General features: G+C 55.9%; 5 protein-coding genes, 1 non-coding gene and 1 pseudogene across 6 annotated transcripts, besides 7 other annotated features; all 7 read right to left on the reverse strand.

Annotated features, from left to right (window-relative positions):
* Positions 1-19,346: part of a sequence feature (areas not merged during assembly with more than two copies in the genome that could not be assigned to a particular haplotype) that runs on past the window's edge.
* Positions 307-1,908, reverse strand: Tc00.1047053506241.10 (annotated as a pseudogene).
* Tc00.1047053506241.19 (dispersed gene family protein 1 (DGF-1), putative) lies at positions 3,976-14,337 on the reverse strand (the record flags this gene model as incomplete). The annotated part of the gene is made up of 1 exon (XM_812802.1): positions 3,976-14,337. One exon carries the CDS (start codon positions 14,335-14,337, stop codon positions 3,976-3,978), a length of 10,362 nt encoding a protein of 3,453 aa, XP_817895.1.
* Positions 9,374-9,423: a microsatellite.
* On the reverse strand, positions 14,872-14,942 carry Tc00.1047053506241.25. Its single transcript, XR_008255330.1, has one exon. It is a non-coding gene; the product is annotated as a C/D small nucleolar RNA (snoRNA), TB8C3C3 (small nucleolar RNA).
* Positions 16,235-16,257: a sequence feature (AT_rich).
* Positions 16,289-16,332: a microsatellite.
* Tc00.1047053506241.30 (trans-sialidase, putative) lies at positions 17,207-19,468 on the reverse strand (the record flags this gene model as incomplete). Its single annotated transcript, XM_812789.1, has 1 exon — positions 17,207-19,468. The coding sequence occupies one exon, from the start codon at positions 19,466-19,468 to the stop codon at positions 17,207-17,209; it is 2,262 nt and encodes a 753-aa protein (XP_817882.1).
* Positions 19,347-26,617: part of a sequence feature (heterozygous, non-Esmeraldo-like haplotype) that runs on past the window's edge.
* Positions 19,915-19,934: a microsatellite.
* Positions 20,061-21,332, reverse strand: Tc00.1047053506241.40 (hypothetical protein, conserved; the record flags this gene model as incomplete). Its single annotated transcript, XM_812790.1, has 1 exon — positions 20,061-21,332. One exon carries the CDS (start codon positions 21,330-21,332, stop codon positions 20,061-20,063), a length of 1,272 nt encoding a protein of 423 aa, XP_817883.1.
* Positions 21,433-21,453: a sequence feature (AT_rich).
* Positions 21,707-22,663, reverse strand: Tc00.1047053506241.50 (hypothetical protein, conserved; the record flags this gene model as incomplete). The annotated part of the gene is made up of 1 exon (XM_812791.1): positions 21,707-22,663. One exon carries the CDS (start codon positions 22,661-22,663, stop codon positions 21,707-21,709), a length of 957 nt encoding a protein of 318 aa, XP_817884.1.
* Tc00.1047053506241.60 (kinesin, putative) lies at positions 24,296-26,323 on the reverse strand (the record flags this gene model as incomplete). Its single annotated transcript, XM_812792.1, has 1 exon — positions 24,296-26,323. The coding sequence occupies one exon, from the start codon at positions 26,321-26,323 to the stop codon at positions 24,296-24,298; it is 2,028 nt and encodes a 675-aa protein (XP_817885.1).

Below are 26,617 nucleotides of genomic sequence, written 5' to 3' on the forward strand. Positions count from 1 at the left end.
TCTCCAATTGTGCCTCGTGCGCAAACACACACACAATCAGCAGACTACATGAGAATCACCCAATGTTTTTCACCAAAAACAAACAACCCCTTTCCCTCCCTAATTTATTCTGCCACTGTTGTGTTCGATAGCGTTGGACAGTTCTGAAATCTGTGGGATATACTGTCGCCTGGTGCTGGTGCATCCGCACCGTATGCACACAAAAAAGTATCCAAAAATATATAAATCCCACAATATTTTTTTACCAGAAATCAAAACTACCCCTTTCATTCCCTAATTTGTTTTCCTATTTCGTTTTTCCTCACCTCAGAGAGCTTCGTCCCTTCTGGCATCGTCCGACGATATTGCTGCCATTTACTGGCGCACCTCTTCCTCCCAGAACACCGCAATCTCTCGGTTTTCCTTCTTGCTCACATTATTGGAATTGTCGACATCACATCTTCGCCAGCCATTCATCGGCTTGCTGTTTTCGTGCTGCACATAAATCATCTCCCACGACATGTCTCGGGATGATTCCTCCCAAGCATTAAAATATGCCGCCAGGCACTCAGTGAACTGCCTCACAGTGCTGGTTAGGGTGTGGTGCCCACCCGCCGTAGCCATCCGCAGCCCAACCAGCGTCTTCGGATTTGAGTCCACAAAAGAAAGCGTCCAACAGCGGAAAGTCCTCCACCTCCGGTACGTACAACACACAGCAATCTACGCCAACCTTCTCAGAAAAGTAATGCGGTGGCGGTAAGACATGGTGCCTGGTGGGGCGCTCCTGTGAGTACCCCTCCAGCGCACTGCGGTGTGGCTGGCGTCGTGCTGTTCGCTTCAGCTCCCTCAGTCTGCGTTCTATTGCAGTTATGAAGTCCGCATCCAAAAATGCAAACACGGTACACCGTTCCATATTTTTTGATACAAGATTATGCCTGAGTCTCAATGAGTGAATTAAAATCATCCTGCTGCATTAACTTTGCCAACATGCACAATGTTTTATTACAGAGATGGTCAGATATCGGCAAATTCAAAGAAAATTCACCCTTGCAAACTTCCTCACGTATTCGTGCAACCTTCGCAAGCCAGTGGAACACGCTATTACCACCCCACATCGTAGAATTCCCCAAACCAGTGTAATACTGAGTTTCCGGGGAAATCGTCTCTTCCACGGTTTCGCGACACTTCTCAATCCGATCATCATATGATTGCTCATCAAAGATGTGGCGAAGAATCGGTCCAACTTTATCCATGCGACCCCTCACCTCTCGCCAGTATTCCGCTTGCTGCTGCGGAGGCTTCCTGCGTTGTTCCCAAACGCACATTGCCCTCACATCGCTCTCGTCAGGACAATTCATTATGATTCGTAAGGGTAAGTTTTGACAAGCCCACAACTCGTATTTATTCTCGTTTGGTGATGTTACCGCAATCATGCCCCATCTGTTGCAAGGCAAACCAAGGAGACGGACGATACACCTCCTCTGCCACGTCGTAGATAATATACCCCTTCACCCCGCTCCAAGACAGCCTGTCCACAACATCGAGGGCACTGCCCTTACCCAAGTATGCTGACAACTTTTTGGTGGTCTTGTCAAACAGAAATGTTTGATCCCCAGTATAGTAGACAACCACAGGGAGTTTCTCGGCATCGTAGTGCAGCAGCTGGTAGAGGAGGTACGCACCGGCAGCCATCGACTTCCCGATCCCGGGCGTCCCAATCAACACACACGGATGAGGCGCAAAGTCGGTCCCACCGTGACCGCTGGACCATTTGTTTACAACGCCCTTGACAATCTACCACGCGCGTTTCACCTCGCAGTTCACATAGCAGTCACGATTGAATTCACACGCACCCCACGAGTACGGCCATGCCTTGTCCGAGGCGAGCACCATCAGTCTGGAACGCGGCCATGCACCGCCCCGCTCCATTTTCCCACCACTCAAGTCTTGCGTGCCCGCACAAAGTAGCAAACAGAATCAGCGCGCACACAAGCCCAATCATCCCCTTTACTCGCTGAAGCACATTATTCGCATGGAGTGGCATTTAAGCACACAGCAGTAGCAGGCTGCATGGAATTTCCCTGCCAGCCCTGCAAAGAGACACAACAACTCTACCGAATCAAAGTGGCAGCCCCTCGGTGCTGCCCGCAGTTCACATGGCAGGACAAACTCCACGCACTCATAGTTCCGGACACCTCGCTGTTTGAGTGCACATCAACAGAACAAGTAAAAAAAATACGTGCGCGCAAGGTGGCGGTTAAATACACGAATGTTTCAGCCTGTTTTGTTTGATGGCCTTGGCGAGCAATCCCACACAATCCAATCAAAATGACACGCAGGAAAGAATGACGTCAGTTAATACATAAATAATTGCGCCAATGCAAAAAGCAGGTAAAATTTGGGTTTTACACCCGAATTCGGGGGCGACAGTGACATGAGAGTGTGTATTTGTGCAAGGACTTTCGTGGGACGTTGCTGTCCAATCCCGCCGTACCCTGATACAAAAGGGCAAAAAAAAATAGGAGCACACTCTCCAGAAAAGGAGTGACGGTTGATCAGTCAGCCCCCGCTTCGTCTCACACGACATCCACATATGTGCACTCCACCTCAAATACGTACCTCCCTGAACGCCGCATAAATGACGTGTGATTTCTTCGCTCGCAGTGTGTTTTTCCTCCTGCAAGCAAAAAAGAAAAGGACGGCCATGGCGCAGCTCCACTCAGGGGAGGCAATCGGGGCAGACACGGGTGGGAACCAAAGATCATAACAAAAATATTTTTGAAAAAAGGGTAATAACCCCTCCAAGCCACGAAATCGTGCAATGTTCATCCCTCTTCCTCTAAATTAAAGACCTCCCCAACAGAACTAATGCAGCAGACACATGTGCAGCGCAATATCCTTCGCTGTCCCGCGTTAAATCTTACCTCCCATGCGTGCCACGGCGGTGGTGCCGGCGTTACATCCGGGATGAGTCCAAAATATCAGGCAGCATGCCGTGGAGAGTGGATGCTTGCCGAACGTGGCCGCGTCAGCACCTAACAGAAAATGGCGTCAAGCACAAAAAAACATCCGCGACTCAAACTACCCGTGTGTGGCCGTACTAAAGCAAACACTGAGACACGTGTGGAGCGACGCAAAAAAAAAGAGAAGGAGGAAACAATGAAATAATCCACAGAAATACATCGATACATACATACCTACATATAAAGTAATAAGTCATTACGCATAATTCTTCGTTCCTTCTCTTGTTGCTCTTTCTACACAGCGCCAGAAGTGTAAAGAGTGAAAAGCATGCCCTCCCACACAGTCATCGTGGGACAGGAGGGAGAGTCACTGCAGGCACCCGCACAAAAAATAGAAACAAACCAACAATCAATGACGCGGTCGGTGCGGAGTCCGATGGATGGCTGCGCAGCTGCGCAGCCGTGGCCCCACGCCTTCCCTCATATCAGCCAGCAACGCGCACTCACAACCTCCAGGAGATGACGCGTCGCAGAAGGGCTTCATCGATTGTTTTCCCTGACGTTTTCCTGAATGCATCCTATGATCCGCACACCAGCCACCACCGTCAAGCATGTCCTCATTACAGAGTACAGATATGAAAGAGAGAGAGCACCAGCCCCCATACAAGGTGCTGCAGCGGCGGGCGCAAAACACACGCACACACACCCGTTACGCATCCGCCCCGGGCTACCGTGATACCCCGATAACCCGTTGTCGTCGATAATCGGTAAAATAAAATAAGAACACCAAATCACCCAATCAATCTATGAATAATGGAAAGAAAGCAGATACCCGCCGGAAGCATCCACGTTATGCCGCATCTGCGAGGGGCTTTGTGCCTTCTCGCCGCGTAAAGAGACTGTTGGGGTCGGAGCCCTTCCACTTCAAAAAAAAAAAAACTGCGCTACATTTTTCTTCAAGCAGAGCATCTTCACCTGTCCAGAGGGGCATAATTAACGCTGCAGCTCGCACTGGATACACAGTCGAACAGGCTCAGAGTGTCGGAGTGGGTGTCACCGCCATGGGTTGCAACGGCGGTGCGGGTGGTCGGTACAACGACGCAACGGTGGTGCCTGAGGCGTACGACGACGTCATTTCGTGGGGCTTCTGCGTCTCCTCGTCGCCATCCTCGTCATCGCGCAGCAGCGCCTCCAGCCCTCCACGCCGCGGCTCGCGCAGCTCCTGCCAGTGGCGGTCCTCCGCATACCACACAACGACGCTGTACACAGTCGCCAAAAGCGGCACAGTCGTCAGCAGCAGCACGATAGCCGCGTACGCCCTCGCACCGCCGTCGCTCGGCGCAAGGTGGTTGGCCGCGCTGACCACGCACAGCGCCGCAAGGAGTACAAAGCCCGCAGTGTGCATCACCGTCAGGAAGGCCGAGCGCATCATGTTCGTGAAGGCAATCACGCCCGCACCCGCAAGCAGCACAGCCGCCGTGCAGAAATACTGGACGTGGCAGCCTCCCACGGGCGGGTGCACAGCCGCAATCAGGCACACCACGCACAACACCGACAGCTGGAACACGCACCAGTACACGCAGCTGCCCCTCATGTTCGTCAGCATGCCGCCGTACATCCGCTGCTGCGCCGCGGGGTGCCAATACCCAACGGGGTACAGCAGGCGCTCGTGCAGCGGCTTCCTCGAAAACCGCCAGTAACTCGTGAAGCTCGCGCCCACGTGGCGGGCAATCAAGTAGCACACGCCAGCAGGGAACGCCGCACCGTACAGCACGCCAACGACACCAATTACGCGGTGCTGCACGCGGGCGTCGGGCATCGCCAGTGCAAGCACGGAGCCAAAGAAGATGCCGAGGTGCATCGCGTGCGCCACGACGTACGTCAGGCTCGGGAAGCGCATCGCAGCCCACGCACTCGCCGCGTCCACGCCGCGCCACCGCTGAAAGGCCGCCGTCACACCGCAGTGCACGCACCCGAACACAGCGGCGAGCAGCGCGTTGCCCACCACCATCCACAGCGGGTCACGGGCAGCGAACACCGACAGGAAGTAAGGCAGCGCAACGGTGCTCGCACGCTCCTGCGCCGAGGCGCATGGCATCCTCGCGAACACGCCGAGCGCCTGCATCTCCAGAATGGAGCCCAGTCCGCCGGTCACCACCACGGCAACAGCCGCCGCACCCGCAACAACGCCGGTGATCGCCGAGACGACGCTGGCAGCGGCGGGCAGCGTGTTTGACCTGATCGTGAAGGACCCAAGCAGCACACCCTTGCAGCCGCCGAACACCGCCACAGCGTCGCAGCGAATGAATATCGTCTCGTCGGCAGCAATGAAGTAACCGCGGTGCACGGGCACAGCCAGCTCCAGAACGGTGGACGGATTCGTCGCGTTGCGCACCCACTTCGCGTTACTCAGCATCGCTCCCCACGGACCACCGATCCCGCGCGGCTGCGCCGTCGACACCGGCACGAAGCTCAGGTGCGTGCCAAGCTGCGGGTCGCGTGCCCACCGAAACGGCGGCGGCAGCGCCACCATCAGCCGCGTCGGGACGGCGCTCCCACCGCCGCGAATGTCGTTCTGCGTCAGGCTCCCACCAGCCGCCGTCGTCGTCACGGCAAGCGTCGGGCACGCCACGTCGCTCCACCACAGCGTGCTGCTCACCGATGCCGTCGGCGTCCGCGTGGGCGACAGCGCCACCGTCTCCGTCACCTGCAGGGTCTCCGTCGAACTGTACTGCGTCGGACTGTAGTGCGTCGTACTCATGCCCGGCGTCAGGCTGCGCGTCTCCGTCAGCGTCTCCGTGTGGCTCAGCAGCGGCAGGGCGGGCGTGCGGTTGCACCCGTCCACGTGCGGCAGGTACACCGGCAGGCAGTCGCGCCCGTACCCGCCCTCAGCACAGCGGCAGCCGCACGACCCCGACATCGCCCTCGTCGCAGCTGCAAAGCAGCGCACGTCGGCATCGCAAACGCCACACGCCACGGGGCGGAATTTCCCGATGATGCCGGCGGATCTGTAGTCCATCGGCTGCAGCGCATGCCCGTTCAGCGTCAGGCACCCCACGACAAACTTTCGGCCGGCACCCCCGAGCGCAACGGTGCCGTCCATCACGACGGGTCCGCTGCCAGCGTTCTTGTGAAGCGTCAGCGTGCTCTGCACGAGCTCCGCACGGCGCGGGTACGACGGCAGCGACAGGAGCCTGCCGCTGATGCTGTTGCCGCGCACCGACAGCCACGACCCGGACACGAACGACGCCGACCCCCGCAGCACCAGCAGCGCGCCATCGGTCAGCGCACCGGCGTTGTCGTTCACCACGACGGCGGACGCGTTGGCCTCCACACCGCTCTCGAACAACAATCCATGCGCGGCGTACACCTGGCTCCCCGACACGCGCAGCACAGCGCCCTCAGACGCAACCACGCGCGCACTCGCGTACAACGCATAGTCGCCACCGAACACAGCCGCGTCCAGCGCGACACCGCCACCGACAAGCTCCAGCACGGCGCCGTCCACCACCACCGTCCGCCCACCAGTCACCACCGTCACGAGGGCAACGCCGGACACAACCAGCACGGACCGCACGAGCCGCAGACCCGACAGCACCAGCACCGGTGCGTACGGCGAGGACCGCGAGCCGGGAAGATACACAAGCGGCGTCGGCCTCGCGGCAACCAGCACGGAGTCCGTCACCGTCAGCACGGACCCCGCGGGGAACGTGCCGGTCAGCACAAGCGCACCGTTCAGCGCCTCCACATCGCACACCGACAGCTCCACCGGCCCGCCCTCGTCGCTCCCCGCCGCCACCGCACCGCGCAGGCCTCCACCGCCCATCACGTACAGCACGGCGCCGTTCAGCAGCGACACGTTCTGCACAACAATCCGCACGCCGTCCCGCGCCATCCACGGCACGTAGAGCACCGGACTCACGCCGTCCAGCACAACGTGGCGCAGCGTCACCTCGCTCGCGCCGGCAGGCACAACGAACACCGACCGCACCGTCACGCCCTCACGGACAAACAAACTCGACGCAGTGCCCACAGCGGTCGGCAGCACGGGAGCACCCACAGGCACGCATGCCTCGCCGTACCCGCCGCTGCCGCACACGCACTCGCACACACCGTCCTTCATGCTGGCCGACGCCGTCCCGGGCGCGTAGCAGTGCGTGTCCCTGTCGCAGGCGTCGCACCCAGCAACGTCGATGCGCCCAGCGTCGCCAAATCCAGCAGCAGCGTACTCCTCCGCCGTCGACAGGACACGTCCACCCGCGTAGTTGCACGCCACCCTCACATGCGCCCCAGCCGCAAGCGACAGGCTCAGCGACAGCATCCGCGGCAGCAGCGCTCGGTTGCGCACAAAGCTCAGCGTGCTCCCAGCAGCGGTCACGGCGCCAGCGGCGTGGAGCATCTCCCTCGAGACGCCGTCGTGCACGTTGCCCTTCGCCAGCAGCATCGACCCGCCATCCAGGCTCACCGTCGAATAAAACGCCACCGCGTAGTCCTCCGTCAACGAAAAGTCGCTCCGCACAAGCGCCACGGCGGAGCCCGACACGCTCACAGCCCCACGCACACACACCGCGTGCTTGCACAGCAGGAAGTCGCTGTCAACAAACGCCACAACGGAGCCGCCGCTGGCCGAAACACCGCCCTCCACCGACACGCACAGCCCCAGCGCCGTCTGCACCGACAGTCCGTCCACGTACAGCGCACCACGTGACTGCAGCGCCACGCCGCCAACCAACAACACGCCAACAGCGTCGCCGAACACAGCCGCCACGTGCGTGCGCGCAATGGTCAGCACGCTCCCAGTCAGATTCACGCTGTGCACCACGAGGCACGCGGAGACGTCGCCAAGGTCGTAGGCGTCGCGGTACGCAACACGCTTCTCTGCAATCAGCACCGAGTCCACCACAGTGACGCGCGAGCCCGGCGGAAATCGGTTCGCCACCAACACGCCGCCGCCGGAGCGCGACTCAAGCCCGCTGATCAACACATCGGCGCGCTCGCCAGCAGGCGAGTCGGAACGCCACCCCAAAACGTACAGGCTCGCTCCGCCCACAAACGTACAGTTCGCCAGCGTCACGTTGCGCACGCTCCCCGACATCGACTCCACATCCACCACGACGTCCGCCGCAAAGGTCACGCCAACGTAGCACGCCACCGACGTCCCGAGACCGGCGCTCACCCCCACCTCCACACGCACGTCCCGCACGCACAAGTCGGCTCCGTCGGTGCTCGGTGGCTCGGGAACAGCAACAGGCAGGCATGCATCGCCATGGCCGCCCTCCGCGCACGTGCAGGCGCAGCCATCACTCGACGCCGTCGTCGTGTACGCGGGGAAGCACGACGCCGCGAGGGTGCATGGGTCGCTGCACGTCAGAAATGTGGCGTTGTACACAGACGGAATGGCGTAGTTCGCCTCCTCCTCGCCGTTCACACTGTTGCACGCAGCCACAATCTCTCCGTTTTTGAGGTCGCTGGAAACTGCATGTATCCACAGCGCTTTCGTCATTCCCGTGCTGGAAATGAATTGGTTGCCAAAAACAGACACCGTGGAGTCGCGGAGATTCACCGTGGAGTAAAAAAAAGCAAGGGCTTCCGATGGGGATTCACGGCAGAGGTTGCCACTCAACTGCAACCAGGAGTTGTAGTAGATGTTGGACGATTCGCCTGAATAAAACACAACCGAGCTTCCCTGCATCTCGTTCCCCTGAAACACAATAGCTGAAAGAGACTCCACGTCTAAAGTCCGAATAAATAACACAAAGCACTGCACCGGCCTCGACACAACGTTGCCTCGGATCACCACGGCAGAGTTGTTCAGAACCTTCAGCGATGAGGATTGGCTAGACCCTTCAAGATGTATCGGCGCACCGTCACCGCCAGCCATATGAAACGTGTTGCCCAACACCGCAAACACGGAGTGCCACGACACGCTCAGCGCAGACCTGACAACGTAAATGGCGCTTGACGATGCCGTCACTGCGTGAAACACATTGCCGCTCAGCACCACCGCGGAGTCATTGCTGATCGCCAGTCCATTCATCGCAACACACGACGGCCTCCTAACGCCCAAACAAAACCGAGGGATCAGCCTCGTGACAATGAAGCGGTTCCCGCTGATCGTGATGTTTGTGTGCGGTGGAAACCCACCCTCCGGGCTGAGCAGCGCGTCACTAAATGTGTTGCCGGTGACGACGATGTTCAGCGACCCCACAGCGGCGTGCACGTTGCCCAAGAGCAACAGCACGGCGCCGTCCCTCCAAGTGCATCCATCAAACATGACATTCACCACGTCGCCCGTCATCGCCCCGACCAGCACCGTCATGCTCATGCCGCCCCCGCTGAACGTCACGTTGCGGTAGCACAGCCACGACAGCCCGCCGCCCACTGCCTGCGCAACCTCGGGGTACACCATGTCGCTGATGCACTCACCAACCGGCGGTGGCGTGGGTGTTGCTGGTGGTGGTGTTGTTGGCGGCGGTGGCGGGCCAGCAGGCACAGGAGCCGGGACGCACACATCGCCGTGCCCTCCAGCAGCGCACTGGCACTTGCAGTCAATGATCGCCGTCGTCAGCGGAGCAAAGCAGTCGCCCTCCTTCGTGCACTCCCCGCACGCGGCAACATTCGTCACGTTGGTGATGCCGTTCAGCTCCAGTTCAGCCGCCGTCGTCACCTCCCGTCCCGCGACCGTCAGGCACCCAGCAACGAACCGGTAACCGGCCCCAACCCGCGACAGCAGGGGCCCCGACAACCCCGTCGATCCCATATTGCAACCCGTCAGCGTCACCACACTGCTGCTGTCAATGCTCACAAAGGTGGGATCACAGTCTTTGAAAATCGCGCCCACTCCCACGTCGTTGTCACGCCAATCCAACCAGCTTGATCGCTCAACGGTCCAAAATTTGTTAGCGTAAATAGCATAGAATGAAAAAACGCTGTTCCCCACCACGCGCAACACACTGTGATCCGACACGCTGAATCCATGGCGCAGATAAAGAAGACTTGCCCCAAAAGAAATTCTATTGTTGAGAAGCGCAAAAACAGAGTGATCACTCACAGTGAGGATATTAATGTACAGCATGTGTGCGTATCCATCGAAGCTGCAGTACCGCGTGTACAGCGAGCTGCCACCCACCAGCGTCAGCGTCCCGGTCGAGTACAAACCAGACCCCCCATACCTCAATGCATGCGCCTTGACGTTGCTGACCAACATCGAAGACGCAGCCAACAAAAAGTTCTGCAGCAGCACAACGCTCAGCGTGTTGCTCATAAGGTCAAGCAGCTGAACCTCAGAAGACTGCACCGCGTCAACCTCCGTGACGGTGATGTCGCAGTGCTTCGGGAGGGCAAGTGCAAACAAAATAACAGAGGACCGCATCACCGTCTGGCTCACGCGGATCAGGACGCCGGATGACTCCGCCGACTCAGCACCCCCAACAAACTGCAGCGCGGCACCGTCACGGAATGTGCACCCAGTCAGCGTGATGTTGATGGGGAGATGCAGCGGCATACTGTCGAATGAAAATGTCAGCGAAGCACCCACGCCGCTGAATGTCACACCCGCGTAGCAGTGGTGCGTCTTCCACATGTTCAGCGTGAGGAACTTCAGCGTCTGGTTCACCACGCAGCTCGTGTCGCCGTCAACGGCTCTCTCCGCCACGGGCGGCACAACCGTGTCGGGCACCTCGAAGGGAAGACACGACGCGCCATGCCAACCGTCCTTGCAGCTGCACGAGCACGAGCTGCGGTCCACCGACTCCGTCCCGGGCATGTGGCACGCCGCGTCGTCGTCGCACGTGCCGCACCTGAACACCACCACGCCCTCCGGAAACACACCGCCGTACGACACCTCCTCATCGCCCTGCAGGTTGCACCCAACCAAAAACCGCGCGGGCGGCTTCACAATCGTGCCCCGTGGAAGAAGTTTCGCAAAGGCTTTACTCGATTCCACCTGACGGTTGTTTGCAAGCACCACGGTGGTGCCGCTGCCCGACAGCTTCATTTTGCACAAGGAATTAGGCATACCTATCACTGAGGCTGCGCTCACGCTGTTGCCCTCCACACGCCACTGCGCTCCACCCTCGAGTGTCACAGAGCCAGACAAATGCACCAGCGCGGAATCAAAAATTTCTGTCCTGCCGACAAAGGCGCAGTCCGCCACTCTCAGCAGCCCCGCAGAGCTCACGGTGGTATCCCCATAAAAATAAATGCCATTTACTGCGATCATCGTGTTGTTCTCCACGTCAAAGTAGCCCCCGTTCTTCAAAACAGCAGGTGCAAACAAAACAGCGGATTCCAAAGTAACGTCCTCCTCCGCTCCCCTCAGCCTGTTTCCCTTCATAATGATCCTGCCTCCATCAACAAAAACAAAGGATAAACGGACTGCGTAATTACTCCCCTCAATGTTGTTGTCGAGTAGCAGCAGCGACGAGTTCACACCAAGAGAAAACCTCTGGAAATGAATGGCGTGGCCAGACGTCAACACAAGCGTACTGCCAACCACCAGTATCTGGGAGCTCAAGCCAAAATCACCCCTGAACTCCAAATCACCAGAATCCAGCATCGAAGAAGTCACGTTCACGTGCACTCGCACACCACTCCCCTTGATCGACAGGCCCACGAGAACGCACTGCAGCAGCGTGATGTTGAGTGTCTGTTTTGGAGCGCCAAAATATGACAGTTCCAGCACAATCGCGGCGGTAAAAGTCACGTTGACGAAGCACAGACAACGCACGCCGGGATCAGGATCGTACACGGAGCTGATGCTGCCACCGTGCACGCAGCGGACCTCCGTGTCCTTCGCGTCGGGGAGCGGGAGCGGCCCAAGGCCGTCCGGAACAGCAGCCGGCAGACACGTGTCACCGTAGCCGCCAGCAGCGCACACACACCCACAGCCGCTAATGCTGCTCGTCCTCGCAGCGAAGCACACGGCCTCCATGGTGCACGCACCACAGTCCAACACCCTCACGGGCGTCCCAATATTGAGGTCGTCTTGATAATCCGTCACAGGAGAGCCCCTTGCCTCGTTGCACATGCCGTAGATGATCGGGCGCGTGTCGGATGGTGGTGACCAGTTGCTCGTCATATTTGCGATGGTCGACAAATACGAGCCGTACGTGAGGTCGTTGTCAATTATCGACCACACACTCCGATCGCGGAACGCCACGCCGTTCTCCTTGACCACGTACACAACGTAGGCGGTGCGGAACTCGTTGTCGCGGTGCACTAGCCAACTGCCACCAGTCACGGTCAGCGTATTTGCAATGAGCATGGCAAAGCCAAGACGGAAAGTGCTGGACACAATCTGCAGCACGCTGCCGCCATCCACCACAACGCCCTCAAACTCACACGCGCCTTTGTAGATGTTAATGCTCGACACACTCCACGAGCTGTTCTGTATGGAGAACACGGAGCCGCCGCTGACAAGCAGGTCCGACCCAAAAGCGTACATCACGTGCATCTGCGCATTGACAACGCAGTTGTCCATGTAGAAGACGCTGGACAGGTGCACGCCGAGGCCGCGCTCCACGAGGATCGCAGCGCACGAGCCACCGCCACACACCAGCGTCGACCGCGTCATGACAAACCGCGTCGACAGCAGCCGGACACCGTCCAGGACAAGCGCGGGGCCACACCGAAATCCCGCGAAGCCAGGGGTCGTCGGCACGTACTGCGACCCGCCAACCGTCGCGCGCAGCGTTGAGTTCGCCAGCAGCACACTCGAGTTCGGCGGCACCGCGCCATGCAGCACAATCGTGCCCTCCACCGACGTCACATTCGTCATGTTGACGAGGGCGTGGGGCATCAGGCGCGCCGTGCTCTCGCTGAGGCCGCCAATCCGCAGCTGCGACCCGCCCGCAAGCACGCAGCGGCGCAGCGTCACGTTCAGCACGTCAGCGAACGCGTCCATCAAGCGCAGGTCCACCGCCACAGTGATCGGCCCGCTGAACACCACCGAGTCGAAGCACGCCGTCGCACGCCCACCGCCAACCGTCACGGACTCCGTCAGCGTCACGCCACTCACGCAGTCCTGCGCACCACCACCGGCCCTCGCAACCGGCACGTCGAACGGCAGGCACGCCTCGCCCACGCCGCCGGCACGGCAGCTGCACGCACAGTCGGAGAACGACGCCGTCAGCGCATCAAAGCACGCCAGCGCAGCCGCACAGCCGTCGCACGGCACCACGCTCACGGAGGGCAGGCCGGCCAAGCGGTAGTCGCCGCTGCTCTCCAGCACCCGGCCGCCGGCACGGTTGCACTGCACCGACACGACGCCGCTCGTGATCGTCGGCCCGGAGACAAGCGTCGCGCCGGTGGCAGCGCAGCGCGCAATCGACACGGTGCCGCCGCTCAGCTTCACCCCCGACAGCGACGCCACCGACGACGCCTCGCCCACCGCCCACACGTCGCGCAACTCCAGCCACCCGCCGCCACCGATCGTCCCACCGTCGCAGCGCACCAGCGACGACGCAACTGACCCCTCGACGCCCACGAAGCGCAGCACCGAATCAACCACCTCGAGGCGCTCGCCAAGCACAATGCCACCGCCGCTGCTCACAACCGAGACGTTCGTCACGGAGAACACCGAGTGGCTCCGCAGACTGAGACGCGACGAGGACGCCACATGCATCGCGGACGCGGTCGGACCGCCCGACGCCTCCAGCGACACGCCGTCAAGCACCACCGCGCTCGACAGCAGGTCCACGCCGCCGCCAACGTACACCGCAGACCCGCCCGCGTGCAACGACCTCAGCACAGTGTTGCTCACACGCAGCTGCGTCTGCAACAGCGACGTCGCGTACAGCACAAGCGGCGACGCCACCGCGTCCGTCAACATTTTCAGCTGGGAGTAGCGCATCGGCCCCGCCGTCACAATCGTCGAGTCACGGACCGTCACGTTCGTGTGTGCCGGCAGGTTGTGCACAAACACAAGCGAGCAGTAGCCGCCGGACATCCCGCTCACGCTCACCTCCAGGCTCCGGTCACTCGCCGGCTCGCCGCTGTAGCCCCGCACGTAGATCTGCGCACCGCCGTCGCACACGCAGTTCCTCAATTCAATGCGCAGCGCGCCGGGAAGCATCGCCGGCACGTCAAACACCACAGCCACGCCGTTCGTGATGTGCACGCCGTCCATCAGCACTGTGTCCATGGCGCGGCCAACCATGATGGCCCTGTCCACCGCACCGCCCCGCAGCCGCAGCACCACCGCATGCACCGCGGGCATCCACGCCGCCGCAGCCAGCACCAACGCCACAAACAGCACCGCACGCACAGCCAAAATGGCCCTGCGCCGCACACGGTGCCGGCTGCGCGGACACGCACCCTCCGCAGACCGCATCCACCGACACAAACAGGCACCAACAGGACTGTCGTGTTGTGTCGCTCTCACCCCGTCGACCATAACTCCCGTCTAGCAGATCCCTTTCTACAGATGGAAAATCCAGATACACGATTCCGCCAGATCGTTATCCCACTGATGCTAATCCTAATACTGCGAGTAATCCCTAACACCTTGAAACGATAGTTGTGATGGTCAATCCAAAGTGTCTCTATCTGCTTGATCGGAGGAAAGGGAGGCAGAGACAACAGCAAATAAAGAAATTGGCACGCAGAAGCATCCAGCCACAGACAGTCCCCACCAATGCACAGCCACCGACACAAAGAAGCACAGACACAATCATGCCAGTGACACCCTCGCCCTCCCACCGCTCCCGCAGCTCCACACAGCTACCATTCAGAGTGGCGCTATTTCAGCAAAAAGACACATGACCATTGGCACCGCTCCTTTTACCGAATGGCTACATCACAGAGCAGTCCCGATGCAGTGAAAGACACACAAGAGACGGGACAGACCCGCATGGCGGCGTCGCAACCGACAGCCATCGAGCGCGTAAAAGAATAAAGTGGTGACGCGGGAAAGGGGTGGAGGATTCGCCAGTTGCCAGCAGTCAAAGCGTCGTTTTTCGCTCACGTGGGTCAGCATTGCACAACACACAGCGGCACCATACGCGCAGACGGCATTACACACAGAAGGAAGGGATGAAGAAGCACGGCGGTGGCACCCAGTCACGGGAAACCCTAACCCAAATCAATTGCAAAGTCCGATTGGCTCGCAGCCGTCTGGATGGTGGTCGCGTCGCTGCCGTGCGGTGCGTGTGTCTACAGAAAACTGCAATGATGAAGAAAGCGGAAAAAGACGCAGTGCGGTCCTCGTCTATCTCAGTTGGTCGTGGCAACAACGACATCATCCCTCCAGATTGCCTGCAGCAAAGACTGTCGCATTCAGCAGAGGTTGGTGCCTTCCTCCCCAAACTGGGGCGCCACTCCACCAAAGCCGTCGCTCGTCGACTCCCCCAACACAACGAGGGAGCAACAGTGGACGATGCGGCACGTGCGACGAACACGCAGCCGCAGAGTCCCACTGCAGCCGCAATGACCAAACAAAACAGGGGTGCACAGAGCACTTTATCCAAATCATCGGGCGTCACACTTTTTAGAATGAAGGATGGAGGGAGACATGCCGACAGAAACGTCATTTTCATTCCTGCCTCTGATTGGAACAAAACACAAGACAACAGCCAGGCGCACAACAATGCGGGAAAGCACACACACACACACACAAATCGTCGCGGCGCTGTCGGTGCGCGCACAAGGAGGAGGATGCGGCGCCCCACAGAAGACACACCATCGCACAGTGCACACACCGCAAAACAGCATCCACAAAAGGAAGGCACACGCCGCAAGCATTCACCCAGAATGGAAGATGAGAAGAGACACAGCGCCACTGCCTCCAGTTCAATCCCACGGCCAACGGGATACGGCCACAGCCCGCAGCCAACACAGAGCGCACACGAAGTGAGCTCTCAAAGAGCCACACGCAGAAGCGATTCCTCATCCATCAATGACGCGGCAACAACATTTCCAGCCATTCCACCCACAATGGAATTTGATGCCCGACTCAAAGCGGTCATAGGTGGTGCATCACGCCTGCAGGAAAAGTGACTCGCCGTGCAAACTCCCTCTCTCCTCCTTCCCTTCATGCCCACAGAAGGAGGCGCCAGCCACCAGCACGCACTAAAAAAGAAGCATCCAAATCCACTGCAATGTGCATCTTGTGCGTGCATGTGTGTTTGCCTGCAGACACACGAAGCAAAGAAGTAAAAAAAGAGGGAGCAGAGTATGTGGAGGGACGCACAAAAAAAAATGTACAGCAGAGACGCATGGCGGAAATAGGGGAAAAAAGAGTGCTCAAGCTCATGATATTGCACTGCAGACAAAGCAGCGGCAATTCATACAAGATTTATTAAAATTAAAAAAAATTCATCTTCACCCCTCCACCCCTCACAATTTGGAAAAAAAATGAAAAAAAAAATGAAAAAAAAAAAGAAAAAGAAAACCCACACACACAAAAAGCACCCAACTACCATGTTGCTCCAGAAATTGTCTGCATATATTTTGCCCGAAAAAAGAAAATTAAAAAGATTTTTACATGTCGTTCAACCGTCCGACCCTCCATGTGTCCGCACATCGTTTATATTTCATGGGGTCATCGGCGTGTTGCTGCTCCCCTCAGCCCTCTCATCGGCGCGTGAGTGCGGCCCGCAGAGCACAGTCACTCGTGTGTGTGGGGACTGAGGGAAGCACGCAGACATGACGGGAGTCGCGTCACTCCATCGGGAGAGTGAGCGCAGCAAAAGAAAAAGAAATCATCGGAGGGGAGAGAAATGCTCACAAGACCGACACCGAAGGGACTGCCAGCGCGTGAAGTGCACGCGCAAAGCAAAAAACAAGCAAAAAAAAACTACACGGCGGCAGGGTGTGGCTGTGTGTGTGCGGCGCTGCGGGTGTCTGCCAGCCCTGGCAGCAAAGAAAACAAAACAAGAGGGAAAGAAATGTGTGCTCCGCCCCACAGGCCCTCGTCGCACGCCCACACGTCACTGCTCCCTCAGCGCGCCGTTCGTCGCGGCCCCGCCTCATGCGTGCAGCAGGCGAGGCGCACAGGGCCGTCGTCACGAGCGTGTCGGTGGTGTGCGAGTGGAGCAGTTGGGCGGGGAACACACGGCACCCCTCACAGGAAGAGTGCAGCAGGAAGCAATTAAAAGAGAGAAGAGTAGAAAAGAAAACGCCCATGGTGATTGCCCCGAGACAACAAGCAAAAGAAGGAAAACAAAAAAAAATTATTCTCTGCGTAGTGAAATTTATTCCTAGCGGTGTGTGTGTTGGTGCAGGAGTTGGGGGTGCAAGTATTCCACACTGAGGCCGCACACTCCTCACAGAGCCGCAAATACCCACAATTCCAGCAAAAGAAGCAGCGACAGCAGTTCGCTCCCAGCAGGCGCATTGGCTCGCACACCCTCAATCCGAGGGATATGCCTCCTTTCCGTTCCACCCTCCACCTGTGATCCCGGGCCTCTCGTCGGAATGGGGATCCTGTCCTTGATTGCACGCATCTCAGTGGAATTCAGCGGGCGGTTGTACAGAAAGACATTTTTCACCTTCGCATTAGTTTTCTGGCCGGCGGCCGTTGGACTGGACTCCTGATCGCACGCACCAAAGCAGAATTGCACAAGCTCAAGTGACTTCTCACCTGTTAACAGTGCTTCCCCTTCCCCCAGCGACCGACCATCAATGTACACAGAGGCCTTTTTGTCTTGGAGCATGAGTGCCACCTGGTATTCTTTCTTCGGCTCCCAAGTGCTGCTTTTTGGTGTTATTTTATTATTAAATACTGTCTCCATCTTCTTATCAGCGGTGTACGACAGCCCCATGGTATGATTAGACTCAGTATTCGCCAACGTCGCAGTCAGTAGAGGAGTTTTCTCGGTCGGAACATTTTCGATGCTCACCGTCGCCACAAGAGTGAAGTCGTGGCTCAAAAACACATGCCGCAAATTATCATCCCGAGTGTTCACACGCCATAGTACCCGGGAGTTAGGCTCCGTCAACTGAAATCCATCCTCGACCTTCACCGCATTCTTAACCGTTGCATTCAGGCAACGGTACTCGTCGTCCCACCTCCCATCACCGACCGCATTGGACAAAACTGCCACCAGACCCGCCGTGGGTATAGAAAAGCTGGAGAAGAAAACGTCATTTTGCGACCAAGTACTGAGGACAGACTCGATTTCCTTCAGTTCCTCCGTCAGGCAGGAGAGTGACATGGCACTGCCTTCACCACTGCCCCTCCGTTGTAAAAGATGCAACTTGCCATCCGAGTGCAGCAGGCTGCTGGCAAGCTCCTCCTTTTCAGCATTGTCCATGCCAACCGGTCCAACATGAAACGAGCGGTTGTTGTCCGTCACCCAAAGGTAGAGCGCAGTGGCCCTATTCTCCACCGAGGCGTGCCCTCTCTGTGTGTACAGCATGACCTTCCTGCCCTCAATGTTCGCGGTGATGAGGGCCTCCACATGCAGGCTTAAATCCTGAGAGGTTCCCGATTGTGACTTGACCCACACGCCCAAGAGTGTCCCAACAGCCTCCGTCCACGTTGCCCCCATTTCACGCGACTCGTACACCCTCTGGCCATTCTCGCAGTCAACAATCATGAGAAGTGATCCCTCCCACTCGGTGATGCGGGGGTTAACGCATTTCGCAGAAGAAACACTGTTTGAGAGCGCCCAGGTGCTGCCGTTGTCCTTCGAGTAAATAATCATGGAGTAAACGTCTTCTTCTTCACTCTTCGCCATCAGAGAAAACACAAGCGTGCCATCCTCCATCAAAACACCTGCGCCACCAGAAGCAACAAACCCCGTCAATTTTCTTTCTTGAACAGCTTCGGAGGTCTCGTTCAACGGTGATTGGGCTTTGCCCCATTTGATCCATCCACTCTGCTCGCTGTCCGCAGAAGGCTTCGTGACATCACCCACAACCAGTTTTAGTTTCAAGCCGCCATGGCTCCAACTCTCACTTACATTGGACGAAACAGAGCTTCCCGCAAGAAGAAACACCTTATTTTCCTTCATGGTGGTTGTGGGGCGGAGCACAACATCCAAACTCCCCTTTTCCTCCGCTTTACCAAGCACGGTGTGTGCTTGCCATGTACTTTTTTTGACCTCAGCAACAAGAGTGGACCAATCCCACGCAGAGTCAATGTACCAAGCAACTGCATCAGAAGAGTACTCACTTGATGCGTTAGCGGATTTTTTGGAGCTCGGGTAACCTTCGGCGAAGGCAGCAATTACGCCACCAGCACTGACGAGAGAGGGTGAAGCAAATGAACTCCACTTCTTCTCTGAATTACCTCCACCTCTCGGCAGCAACACCGTCGTCTGCGGCACAAATAGATCAAATCTCCGTGGCAGCCGCGCATTCACTGAATCCTCACCCGTCGATACGGCTGCAGCCTCACAGGGGCCGCAGCACATCCACATCACGAAGAGGAGGAGCAGCACCGCAGAGTAGAAGAGATGTCGGGACATGTTGGGCCTCTGCGGCTCGCTCTCTCTTCCTTCCCTCCTCCTTCCGCTGGATCCGGTCACGCGGCAACGGTTGTGTGTGCGGGGTACCTTCACAGCAGCAACACGTGAGAGCATGTAAATATGTGTGTGGGCGGTGTGTGTTTTTGGTCCTTTCAGAGCCTTCAAATTTCACGGTAGCGTTTAGCGCTTATTTTCATTCTTGGAGGGGAGCAACAGACAACAGCGGCAGAAAGTTGTAGAGCAAAAGCAACAAACACCGCCACCCATCCACAGTGAGCCACAACACCGCAGGAATTATCCCCGCAAACCAACATCGCTCAGGTATAAAAAAGAAAAAGGGAAAAAGCGTGTGTGTGCATCGCCATGCCAAGCTCTTGCCCCAATAGCATTACCGGAGGGAGTTTGTGCGGAATTACGTGTCGTTGTTTCTACTGTTATTCACTTTCGTTCAGCGGTAATGCCTGAATTCCGGCGACGGCATACGCGGGGATCCCCGAATGGACCAAAGCCAATCGTCCTTCTACACCTCCCGCATCCACCCTTTGTGGAGCCTCAAGCTGAAAAAAAAAAAAAAAAAAAAGTATGCACACATAACTCCCTGTAATACAAAACAAAAACAGGCGTATAAACAAATGCACAGACCCCAAGGAATGCCACGGCATCGTACAAAACACAAGAGAGAGCGACAGAAAATGAAGACAATTCCTCAAAATCCCCCAGGTGAAGAAAGGTTCAGCAGAAACTTCTTTCCGCTAAAAAGTGAAACAGACAAGTTTCCGGCAACACTTCTTCGATCGGAAAGAGATGGTGAGTGGGGAAGAACTGCTTTCACATCAATAGATGCATGTGGTGGCAGCTGAGTGGCAAAGAGATCCACGGCATTATGCTCCCTAAAAAGTCCAAAGTCACGCTCTTCACCGCTGCCGAGCAATGCGTTGTGTTCTTCTCGATCTTTTTTTTTCTCCTGGCATCGCGCCAAGCTTTCAAGCAAGTGTGCCGTCTCTTTTGGCATGAGCTCGTCGTTGATGCAGGTTGCGTTATCACGATAAAAACGGTCTCTCGAACAGCAAAACTGGCAAAGAAACGTGGCGCTCTGTCGGAGAAAAAATGAGGCCTGTCGTCGCTTGCAAACCGCACAGTGAAAACTCTCCCGGAGACGCGTGATGGATGCATCGGAAAGATAGGTGGAATTGTGCTCCCTCGTCCTCGCACAAAAATTTGATATAACGACCGTCGAAACGGGCCACGTGGGGGATGTTGTCGCCTCTGGCCGCTGGCACTGTGCTGCTGCGCGGCCACTGCGCAAAAATGGAGTCTTCCCCTTAAACAAAATCATCTGAATTTGGCTTGTGAGAGCGTCCAGCCTCCTTTTTGCCGAATTGTGACAGTCCGAGCACAGATACCCGTGAACGGGCCGCTTGAAAAACTGTTGAAATATTTCAATATCGGATTCCTCAATCTTCATAAGCCCCTTGTCGCGGTGCGCCGACCGCCGTTTTTGCCTTCGTGCAGCCTCCTGGTTGAGAATGCAGTGCTGCACCTTCGCCACCATCTCCGATGTATTCTGCCCGGCAGACGTGGAAAGAACGCCAAGCAGTGCGTAGACCTGAGGACCCAGTGCCTGAAACCCATCCTCGCCGCAAGCCGACCCGCCCTGGTTCAGCTGCCCAGAGGCTACAATGGCCTGTTCAATTCTCTCTTTGCTTGGCATATGGACGATGCTGAATTCGTCCGACACCACATCATCCGCGTCCCGCTCCTCGCCCGGTCTGCCGCAAACGCAGCAAAGATATTCCTCCTCCAGATGATCGAGATGAAGCCGCACCCGTCGATTCTGTAGCTCGTGGTTGTGACGACTTATTTCCTCACTTTGCTTCTTTACATTGACAATGACGTCATCAACAAACTGCTTCTGGAAGTTAATAACTGCGGAGAAGGGTCCACTAAAGCAGCCAACCACGTTTTTGACACGTTGCATCACCCCCCTCGCTCTCTATAAATATATTGCCCTCAAACAACCAAAAGGCATGGAACAGGAAAAAAAAAAAAAAGCAATAACAATAATTAGAACAAAGAAGAAAATTATTTAAAAAAAAAATGGTAAAACCACAACGTGCCTTTCACAAAGGCCTCACTGCCCGTCCTCTTTTGTTCGTTTTTGTTTATCTATTGTACGTTCATCTCTTTTCATATGGTGAAACGCCCATCAACAACAACAAAAAAAAGATTGAAACACACACACACACACACGGATACAAAGCCGCAGAAGAAGTGTGTAAACATTGAGAACAAGCAAAAAAAAAAAAGGCGGTCCTAAAGCGTAGCCCGATCACTCCCTCCACATCGCAACGCTTAAAGATCATCCAAGAACTCCCTCACCCTATTGCCCCATTCTTTGCGGGATCGGTTTGCAGATTCCTTAAATGAATCCCAGGCCTCGGTCACCTGCCACAATGTGTCCTGGAAACCTCCAGCTTCTGTACGAGTGGCCTGGGGTTGGTACGGCCTCGATCCCAGACCCGTAAAATCCGGCCCGTTCATCCTGTCACAACTCGGAGCTTCAGCTTGGAATGCGGGGTTGCCCACTCCACGGAAACGATCTGCCGGATTCACGGGAGAAAACGCGCCTGGGACAAAGGTCTTCCGCTCCGCATCATCCTCGTCCTCCAGCTTACTCTCGTCATGAAGCAGGGAGTGAGGGACCGGATCTGAGCTTTCCTTGATGTTTCCCTCCACCTTTTGTGCTCCGCCAAAACCTTTTCTCTTGGCGGCGCCCGGCTTCTTTCCGGTTTTGGGTGCCATGGAAATGACGGAGGGCTGCGCCACTGGGCTACCGGTAGTCGTCGGCTCAAGGTCCTTTCGATTCTCCACAGGGGAGGATTCCGCCGACATCGTATTCGGTCCCTCGGCGGGCGGCTCCATTCTCCTCCCCCCCATGTACTCCGCCATGAGCCGGTCGATCCGCCTCCGGTACAGTTGAGCCGCGGGAGAAGTGTACCGCATCTTGGAATCATTGCAACCGTGTTGCTTGAAAAACTCCCGGGCTGCCGCGTTACCCCCGAGTGCCATTCGAAGAGCCTCCTCCGGCCTCCAGCTGTCGAGATCGGCCGATCGAATAAATGAAATATGGACGCCCATACCACGGTGGCGTCCACAACAATCCATACATAAGAAAATGCCGTACGTGACACTGCACCAACTTGGATTTTTTTGTAGGCAGTCAAAACACACTCTGTTATCAGCGTGACTTCGGAGAGACCCCACCAGCGCCTTCGCTTCTTCTGAGTCTTTGGGCAAAGTCAGAGTCATATTTTCTCCGCGACTGTTGTTAACTCTTAAGGTTCTTCCTTTCTTGTCAGTGTGAAAAGATGGGTGAAAGCAATCTTTTTTTTTCTCCGCGTTATCCACCTGCAGCGTGGAGTCAAGATGTCGCTCCCAAGGTATATTTTCGTGGGACCAGAGTTGTTTGATGAAAAACTTCCCTACAAAAAAAAAAAAAAAAGGCAGGACGCCACCAAAGAATTGCAGTCACGCATGCACAATTGGAAAAAGGAAAAACCGAAAGAAAAATCAGCCCATTCCTTCCAAGTGTTTAAAAGAAAAAGGGACCCCCGAAGCTTCTTAACATCCCCTCATTTTGGCTCTTCTGCAGCCGACGGATAGCCCAGGGCACAGCAGCCCGTCCCGGAAATTAAGAATTGATACCACGCGGTGTACTCCCATGCTACAACACGCAGCGTGAACAGTCCCCACAAGAGCGGCAAGTGCTGGACACAACGCACAATCGTTCACACCCTCTACCGCGAAAAAACGCAATGCCCTCAAAGAATCAGCTTGAAGCCTCACGTCACTTCTCCAAACGTCAGACGCCACCCTATCCCACCACCACCACTCCTAAAAAAAAAAAAAAATACGCCACATGTTTGCGCCAGTCTTGCAACAAATGAACTGGTGTCGTCCATTCATCGACATCTAATGACGTTTCATACCGCATTTCATAAATCAATGCAGACCACTTTGATCAGTAAGAAGCTGGCGGTTGTTATCGGCTCGTGGACGCTCTTTTGGCACGCCGGTAAAACGCCATAGATACCCTTTTATTCTAATGCTCTCACATGGAACTCAGCTGATTGCCAAAAAAGGTGGAAAGAAAGAAAAAAAAAGCGCAATCGTGATTGATGCTTGGCGACCCCATCCTCACAAGAAAGACAGAGTAGGTCTGAGAAAAGGCCCCAAAATCACAAAAATCCACAAATCCAAAGCAACACTGGTGTGCTCCATCTACTCCGCCTCATGATTGCTTTCCGCTGCTGAAACTCCGGACAACAACAACAAGAAAAAAAAAGGAGAACCGCATTCTCTCCGCCCCCGAAAAAATGCAATCACAAGCGGTACAAGCACAGCAAAAATCAGGCGGACGAAGGGAGAACAGGCTATTTTCTCCACCCCTCCCTTCTTCCCGCCCTAACATTAAACACACACACACACACACGCAGGCTCACCAACCTCTAGGACGTGAGGCTGTGATTATTGATCCTTAGTAGTAAAGGGGGACCCGTTCCCCTCCCCCACCACCGCCACCCAAAAACTTCTCGCATGCCTCGAATCGTCTGCGAGTTCCTCTTATTTAATTTTTTCGCCCGTGGCTGGTGTCTTTCTTCCGTTTCTTTTAATTGACGTTCTGTTTTTGGCTTTTTACTGTTAACATTCGGTTTTTTTTCTTTTTCTTTTTTTTTAAGGAAGAAGGAGGAGGTTCTGCAGCGCTGCTATTTTCTCACCGGCGGTCTCGTTTCCCCCGCGAAAAGAGGAGCTCGACAACAAAACGTCACGGAATTTTAAGAGCAAAAAAAAGGGAAAAATAAAAAAACATAGCAGTTTAGGTCCCTTCTCAGACAAATGAAACAGAGGCCCGTCGTTCCGCGGCATCGCCCCATCCCAGTGCTACTCGGCAGCCTGCGCCGCCCGCTCCTGTACCCGCGGCATTAACTCCTTATTCTTCTCCCGCCATTTTCCCAGGGAAAAACAGACCTTTTGCAGCAACGCGTACTGTCCCTGGATCTCTCGAAGCTCCATGCACCTTGCAAAAAACCTCTTCGCCGTCGTGTGGCCCCAGCACGCTTGGGCATATTTCAAGTTGTCCTCCGCAATCTCGGGCACCTCAACCGACGAAAGACTCATTGCGTTGAGTTGCTTGCTAATGGCCTCTTGTTCGCTTTCAATTGCCGCCATTTGTTTCTTGCAAATGGCAACATGCTCCTTCGCAAATCGCGCCGACAAGGCCAAAAACATCGCTGCCTCTTCCGTCTGAATGGCAGAGGCCTCTCCCGCTGACGCCACCTGAAGTGTCTGAAGGGAGATACGTTGGGAAGCGGCTTCTTCATTGGCTATGGACTCCTTTGTTTCTGCCACAAGATTAGAATATTCCAAAACACTCTCGTTGGCCAACTCCTGAGCTCTTTTCTGAATCTCTTCCTCCTTTTGCATCTCCTCCTGCTGGGCCTTCCGGATTAGTGCGTCGCGCTCTTCCGATGCGAAGCGGAGGGCGCCGGTGTTCTCAATGGAGGTACGTCGTTCCTTCATACTAGCCTTTGCTTTGGCATTTGTGGCAGTGCTATAATACAAGCCATCGTTTTGCCTGCAATTCCTCCGGATGACGGCACTCTTTGACTGCGTTTCGGCCTCAAAGATGTGAAGATCCGCCAACAGCGTATCGCATATCTTCCCAGAGTCCATATAATCAAATAGAAGTCGTTCTGCCTCCGCGCCGGTGGTTGTTGTTACTTTCATGGCCTTCACCTTATTGGCGAAATAAAGTGTACTGATAGTCTCATCAAATGTGAACTGTGTCGGTGAAACTTGAGACAAAAGCAGAACACGCGAGTTTTGATGAGCAAACGTGGGCTTAAGCAGGCGAGTCAAGTTGGAAGTGCGGTAGCTGACATAACCTCCCTCGTAGAGGCTATGGACAACGTTGCCCAATGCCGTAAGGCTACTATTAATGGCTGTGGCCTCAGCCAGTCCCTCTCCAGAGACCCCACTCTTTGCTATCTTCTCGCTGCCAGCCAGATCTGCCAGCATAATTTTACTTCCGTAGACAGGCTCCCGTTCGCCGTTAATACGGTACACCGTGCCGTCGAATGGTATCTCTCCTGGTCCGCTGCCATTTGTCACGGTCCGTTTACCCTCCTTTTCTTTGCCTCCCTTCTTTGTCTCCAGCATTGAAAGCGATGGAGGGGGAGCGGTAGCGGCCCGCTGCAGAATATCAATGAGGAACAGGCAGTGGCTCCTACTGGATGTGGAGTTACTTTCCGTTGAACGACTCTTACGACGGGATATGGCGAGCTGAATCTCATTAAAGACTGCCTGCAACGAAGTCACCTCTTTCGTGATGAGAGAGGGGAGAAGCACCTCGTCGCCAATCATGACGGCCTTCAGCGGGGGTGACGATGTTCCCGGGCCTCCACCGAACAAGTCACGAATGTTTTCATTGTATATTTCCACACAACTGAGCCCAATAACGACGTGGAAGCCCCTCTTCGCCTGCCGCGCCCTGTACTCCGTCAAGTCACTTAGAACGCGTAAGAAGATGCCGCTCTCGTGCGTGAGAAGATCATTTTCAAGTGGGTTTGGCTTCACGTCGCCCAGCACGGTGAACGTCTTACCGGATCCCGTCTGGCCGTAGGCCAAAATTGTGACATTTGCTCCTGACAGGGCGGCGTCCACGAGATCAACGACGGCGTCCTCGTACACCTCCAGCTGGGTGCTCTCCTGATCAAAGATGTGGTCAAAGTTGAACACGCTGCTTCGAGTGGGCTCCCCCTGTCGCTGCAGCTCAACCTTCAGTGATGTGTCCCCGGTGCGTCGAACGGCCTCAAGCTCAAACTTTTCTTGCATGTGAGCGTGACTGGTGGCATCGCGCAAAATGGGACGGACACGCACCGCGACGGTAACCTTCTTATTTCCGTCCATGGTGAAACCTATATCAATACTCCTCCGTTTGGCTGCGAAGCACCAAAGAAGAAAATAAACCATACACACACACACACATCCGCAAGTATAGACAGAAAGAGCCAACACCAAAAAAAAAAAAAGCAACAGCAGCGCCACTACAAAAAAAAAAAAAAGGCATCCGACGCATGAGACACAAGAACCATACAGGCACACACACCGTACATACATAAATATCTATATACAATGTCTTGTGTGGCTGGTATTAAAAATACACTATAATTTGTATTCGAACCAAAGCTTACAAATAAACAT

Source organism: Trypanosoma cruzi, genomic scaffold (assembly GCF_000209065.1).
Source record: "Trypanosoma cruzi strain CL Brener 1047053516371 genomic scaffold, whole genome shotgun sequence".
NCBI lineage: Eukaryota > Euglenozoa > Kinetoplastea > Trypanosomatida > Trypanosomatidae > Trypanosoma > Trypanosoma cruzi.